At 36.0% G+C, this 6,540-nt stretch overlaps 1 protein-coding gene and 1 long non-coding RNA gene across 2 annotated transcripts; both read right to left on the bottom strand.

Annotated features, from left to right (window-relative positions):
- Positions 1 to 272: 272 nt before the first annotated feature.
- LOC111614994 lies at positions 273 to 964 on the bottom strand. Its single transcript, XR_002755018.1, has 2 exons — positions 806 to 964; positions 273 to 409 (listed from the first exon to the last, which is right to left on the bottom strand). It is a non-coding gene; the product is annotated as an uncharacterized LOC111614994 (long non-coding RNA).
- A 979-nt stretch (positions 965 to 1,943) lies between these two features.
- LOC111614722 (gastrula zinc finger protein XlCGF8.2DB-like) lies at positions 1,944 to 5,585 on the bottom strand. The gene is made up of 3 exons (XM_023356091.1): positions 5,489 to 5,585; positions 3,299 to 3,892; positions 1,944 to 2,296 (listed from the first exon to the last, which is right to left on the bottom strand). The coding sequence occupies exons 1-3, from the start codon at positions 5,583 to 5,585 to the stop codon at positions 1,944 to 1,946; spliced, it is 1,044 nt and encodes a 347-aa protein (XP_023211859.1).
- Positions 5,586 to 6,540: the final 955 nt, after the last annotated feature.

Genomic DNA, 6,540 nt, shown 5'->3' with positions numbered 1-6,540 from the left:
AGATTCTTCTCCTTTATCCTGTTTATTTACATCTAAAAGTTTTTCTATCAGGTTTTTTCTATTTCTTTTTAATACACTATTCTTTCTTTCATTTGACTGCTTAATATTTTTATTTTCTATGTTTCCTAAATTTACTGTTGGTATTGAAGTTTTCTTTAGTTTAGGTCTTGTCAATAAACCTAATAATTCAGCTTTTAAATTTCTTTCAAAATCATTTTCTGTGAAATGATCAGAGCAAACATGACAAGAATCAGGATTAAATTTGTCTTTTCTTTTACAGTTATGGATCCATTTTCTTCTTATTATTGGATCTTTAGGAAATCTAAAATAACTGACTTTCCTGTCTAATGACTTTTGTTTTACAATGGCTGTTATCACAATTTGCAACAGCACATGTTGCTCCTGGCATCTAAAAATAATAATAATAAAATTTAGGTATTTGCGTAAATATGCATATTTTAAAAAGTTATATTAATTAATAATAAACAATATTCTTTTACATCGCAGGTTATCTTAAGTGTTACCATCCTGTTACCGGCCAGCTTATTATTTGTAGTCGTCATTTCACTGAGCAGATACTATTTTTATACATGCAGAAAACTATTCTTAGTATTTTAAAGTATTTTATTAATAAATATATTTTATCCGTAACCATATTCTGTAATTTCTACAGAACGAAGAGTAAAGACTACAACAGAATATCAAACTGTTCTAGGAACACTTTTGTTACTTCCGAACAATTTTTATCGATATAATTATCAACATAATTATGTTTAATAATAGTAATAACTATAGATATATTTACCTTCGAAGATTATGAGTCTAAAAACGCTCGACAAATTAAAAAAAAATTGTTAAATTCCAAAATTTCCTTCCCTCGCTTACAGTAGTGAAGCAGTGGCTAGGCCACGGCTCGACTACGGATGACGTATATCCGGAATCTGGCAGGAAGTGGCTAAATCGGCTGTATGAGGCAACCTTATAAATCTAAGACCTTGGGTGATCAAGGCCTCCTGACAGGTGGCGGGAGGAGAGAGGTTGAGGTAATTGGAGATCTTGGCGTTATTTGGTGTGTTGATAGGATAGTCGTTTAGAATTTTTTTCCGGATGTTGTCAAAATTAGGGCAGTAGTCGAGGCGGTGCAAGGATGTGTCGATTTGACCGGGACATGTGCTGCATTTATCAGTTTTTTGGATTTTCCGGGTTAGTGGTTGGTAAGTAGCGAGTTAGTCCTGGCGCGATTGACAAGGACGTTTATGCCTCGATCGGTGATTGAGGGGATGGTGATGTGGGAAAAGTCGTGAAGCCAGGGGTAATTGGAGTGGTTATGATAGTTGTTCCAGGCGTCTTCCATGATCTGCTGGTGATCGAGGATCAGAACCCCGTGGAGGTCTTCAGGTGTGATGAAGTTGGAGTTCACAGAAGTTGGCGGCTTACTTTTAGTGAGGGCGTCGGCTTTTTCGTTGATGTCGATGCCAAGATGGGTATGTTGGATGATGCCTCCACACCCACTACTGCCAAGGTGTTTGCCTTGGCAGTAGTGGGTGTGGAGGCATTCGTGAATGCTATGAATGATGGTAGGGGAGTTGGCATTATAATTAGCCAAGGCAGTGAGAATCGATTTAGAGTCTGTGCATATGACGGTATCGTCACAGGAGGTAGTAGAGGCATAGGAGATTGCCTGCAGGATGGCGTAGCCCTCGGCCGTGAAGATAGAGGCTTCAGGGTGGAGGGTGTAGTGGGCGGTAACGTTGTGGGTGTCATCGACGTACGCAGCTGAGACTCTGTGCGGTGATTTGGACCCGTCAGTGGCAATGAAGGTGTGGGAAGACTAATGGAGGTGCCAGATCCCAAATAACAGACGGATGCTGTCGTTAGGGTTGCTTGTGCACTGGAAGTCGTAGTCATCGAGAGATATATGGTGGAGGGTGTGCGGGCGCGGGTTATCCGAGGGGAGGTTGTCGGGCGAGATGTTGATGTTGTGGCGGGAGATCCAGTTGCGGGTGAAATGGTTGAGCGGCAGCTTGACCAAGGCAGCACCGTCTGGGTGATGGATAAGGTGAAGGATCTCGTGGAAGAGACGGTCGACGTTCGCTTTTTTTAGGTACTGTACTTGCTGTACTGGTTAATGATGATCTTTTGGAAGCGTAGTTCGATCGTGGTCTTTTTGGCTGCTCGGAGGGTAACAATATTGTTGGTTGTAGGGGGTTTGAGGTATTGAGTCTGGCATGAGTCGAGGATTTTGTAGTGGGTGGGCGTGAGGGATGCGATGCCAGGGATTGTGTAGGTAATGATGCTACCGATGATACTGTCGGCTATGATGATGAGATCTTTGGGGGAACCACCGTGCTTCTTGTTGCAGAAAATCTTAAAGAAGTTGAGAAGGCGATTAAGGGTACGTTCGTAAAGTCAAACGAGTTAAACGCGTTAGTAACAAATCGTTCGAAAAGTAGAAGTCTCGCTCAGTGCGCATGCTCTGAGGTGATGACGTTTCGAACGAAACCAGTGCTGTGCGATTTCTATAATTTTAACATCGATGTCAAACATCGATGTTTGTTTAAGCATCGATGCTAAATTTCGATGTCGGATTTCACATCGATGTTTGANCCAAAAAAAATATACGTATTTTGGAAATGTTGAGTCGGATTAGTCTAGAATCGATTAATTTAATGGAAGAAAATCTTTCAAACAGCCGTAGTCCGTAAACTTGACACGTGTCGGATTGTGATTGGAAGAATTCGTAAGAAATCGGATTCATAGAGAATGGAACGTATCTCTATCTTATAGGGGGGTCGACTGTATATTCAAACATAAATTTGCAAATAAAGAATTCGAATTTGCTGAAATTTTCTAAATTTTGTGTTAAAACAACGTGTGCTAATAAATACAGAGTTCTGTCTGTCAACAAAAAAAGTTGTACTTTATAGTATGATAAAAATGGAAAAGAATTACATCTGAGTATAAATATCGTGATGCTTTTTTAATTGAAACTTTAAGGAAATTCAAAAACTTAAAAAATTATTGTAATTTTAAACCAGTTTTACTTAAATCTTAATTATTATCTATATCTATATCTATCTATATCTATATCTATATCTATATCTATATCTATCTATATATATATATAAATGGACATGTATGTCCCTATATCTCACGTTTTCGCCAAAACTACACATCGCACGTGAATGGTGTTTGTATGTGGTGGTAGCCCCAAGTCTCCATTCGTGCATAGGGGTGGTTGCGTCTCGATAGCTATAAGGGTGCGGGAGATATGAGGCTGAAAGTGGTTGAAAGTGGCTTTCTATTTCNAGGTGTCTAATTAAGTTTCCTTTTACTGAAAACTTCTTTTTACATTCTTCACAAGTGTAAGGCTTTTCTCCGGTGTGGGTGCGAAGATGTCTAATTAAGTCTATTCTTTGTGTAAACAGAAGTTTACACTCGTCACAAGTGTAAGGCTTTTCTCCAGTGTGGGTACGAAGATGTATAATTAAGTTTCCTTTTCGAGAAAACTTCTGTTTACACTCGTCACAACTATAAGGCTGTTCTCCATTGTGGGTGCGAATATGTTTAATTAAGTCTCCTCTTTGTGTAAACTTCTTTTTACATTCTTCACAAGTGTAAGGTTTTTCTCCAGTGTGAATGCGATGATGTTTAATTAAGTCTCCTCTTTGTGTAAACTTCTTTTTACATTCTTCACAAGTGTAAGGTTTTTCTCTAGTGTGAATGCGAAGATGTTTAATTAAGCCTCCTCTTTGTGTAAACTTCTTTTTACATTCTTCACAAGTGTAAGGCTTTTCTCCTGTATGTATTCTTTCATGGGTTTGCAAGTTTTGTTTAGTTGTGAAGTTCTTCTTACAGTGTTTACATGAAAATTTCTTTTGGTTCCTTTTATCTGCAATTAAAAAAATTGTGTTAAATAATATTTTATTTGTGCGTAATAAATTAATTTTCTTCAATAGAAGCAATAAATAATCAGTAATAATATTTAACTAAAATAAACATTTTTATATTGAAAAGCAGATGTCTGTATCAAACCAAAAAACTAATTTCACAATGACAAAGTTGGAGTGTAATTATATCATATTACTAATATTATTTTTAAACACAGATAATCAAGGCTGACATATTAAATAAACAATTTCTGTAAAACATTTTAAAAGTGTTTTTATATCTTCACACTTTTCGATTGATCCTTATTCCATGAAATAGATCTCTCTCCTGCTTCTTCAATTAGCCTATATTTTCCAATGAAAAGCATCGATGTAAGTAAAACAGTATCTAATACACAATTTTTTTCTTTAATCTTGGAAAATATTTTCTTCTGATCTTTGTGTTTCATCGAAAGAACAACTGAAAGTAATAACACACATGAAATAAATTCTATAAAATTAATTTAATTTGAGTTTTTTAACATTACAATGTTTTATTCATAATCCTATTAATTTGTATTGTTAAATGTATAATTGTATAATACTATGTTAAATTCGAATAAAACGAATATTGAATTTTTTATAAAATACTTCCTTCATAACACGTCTCCTATAAAAAGATTCACAACGTTCAAGCCTGTAAAATACAAATTCTTAAGAGTGAATCGTGCATTTCATTCTTGCAGGATTCAATTTCGTTCTTCTTCTTTAGTTTCCGTTTTCTGTATTTTCAAGATGAAAATTAACTAAATAGAAAGAATAAAACAATCATAAATATCACACAAATTCATATTCAAAGTAATTAAAATTTCCATTCTCTACGCTAAGTCTTTTAAAATATGTAAATTCCCTTCTTTAATTATTTCATACTAACAGTGTAAAATTTATTAAAATTTTAGTAAAATTACAATAAATTTTTAAGAAATCTTCTCTTGTATTCGAACCTCAACTATGATCATATTAATTAATTAAAAATGATTTTATTAAATTTTATGTAATACTTACCTTACCGGGCAACATTTGAGTGTGCCGCCACCTGTTATGATATTTAATAATTTAATACATTCTATATTATTAATTATTATAAAATAGCAAAAAGCTTATGGATGAGTCATATAAAAAAATTGTCAATGGGAATAACAAGTGAAATCATTAAGTTTGTGAATGAGGGTCGTGTGTCATATCTCCAGTAGGTCCACTACTGCAGATATGACACGACCTTCGTTTGTCTGTTCACCCCCTCGATCTTTAACCACCAAAATTGAATTGCGTCAATGCCGCAATACAAAAACATTTTTAAAAATCTCAAAATTTTGTACAGAAAGCAAACAAAAAAGTTAAGCCTGGACTCCTAAAAACATAAAGTAAGAAACAGAACTGGAACATATAGTTTTCGTTTCAGTTACGTTTTCGTTTTAACTTGACTCCACTTGAAAAGCGCCATCTGTTGATCAGTTCTGTAATTGTCGTAGAGTCAAACATGGACGACGCTACGGATTTTGCCATGCTTTCTCTGCATTTATTAACAATGAAATTGTTAATAAATTTGAATTATTTACATTTTTTGTCGTACAGACATCTGTATTTTCTAACTTCTTCGATGAAGAATTTCAAATCTATTTGTTTCCTCATCGTTTTTGCTACACTTTCCGCCATTACGACCAGTGCCGGCCCGAGGTAAGTTTTAGGATAGAGCGAGATCCTATCATTGCGCCCCCCCTTTGGTCGCCTCTAATTTATACCAGTGATGCATGCAAGGAAGTAACTTGGAAGATCTCGACAACATCTTAATTAAGAATCTGTTTAATTTGTCGATTGAAAACAGCCGTACTGGTTGGCACTGCACTCCTCACAGTACCAATAGGAACAGTTCATATAGAATAAAAAAAATATATGTAGGATTAAGGTACATTTATTTATCACAAATATTACTTTAATAATGAGATTGTGAGGCTCTGGACAGGTCCGAACCTCACTAAAAATTTGCGTTAAAATCATTTATTTTTAAAGGCAAAATTATTTTTTTTTAGAAAAAAAATAGAAGTTGGAAATAGTTTTTTTTCTGAAAACGACGCGAAATTTTAAACAATAGAACAATGGAAAATCGAAGATCGACTATCTCCGGTTGGAGATCGAATTAAACTTCGATTTTGACCTCTCCCGCGCCACCGAAAGGTTTCGAATTGTCATCAGGTGACAAGGAGAGACCAATCGGAAAGTATAATCGGAGGGAACGGATAAATCCCCGGACATTCAAGGACGCGGGGGCTTTTTCTCCCGAAAGTCCCAAGTGACGGATCTAATGTAGTGTGTGTGTCTCGAACCCATCTTCGTCTCCATCTCCCGACCTCGGATCGACATCTTTCCATCAATGGAAGTTGACCTCTTCGTCCGGAGACGTCGATGGAATTGGTCATTCACGAACCAAGGACACTCATTCCCAATGGGACAATCTTGGAAAGGAGAGAAAGACCCCGAGGCCGCAGCCGAAGTAGAACTTCCAAGATCACGGAAATTTTGTAAGCTTCTTTCGTGTTTAATAAACGGGTTGTGTTGTTGTAAACGAGTCATCAATCTCTGACTCAACTGATTCCACATGTCGTTGATTGTT

Source organism: Centruroides sculpturatus, unplaced genomic scaffold (genome assembly GCF_000671375.1).
Source record: "Centruroides sculpturatus isolate CEXI.00-Female unplaced genomic scaffold, Cexi_2.0 scaffold81, whole genome shotgun sequence".
NCBI lineage: Eukaryota > Metazoa > Arthropoda > Arachnida > Scorpiones > Buthidae > Centruroides > Centruroides sculpturatus.
Note: the sequence above shows the minus strand (reverse complement) of the source record. Positions and strands in the feature narration are given on the sequence as shown.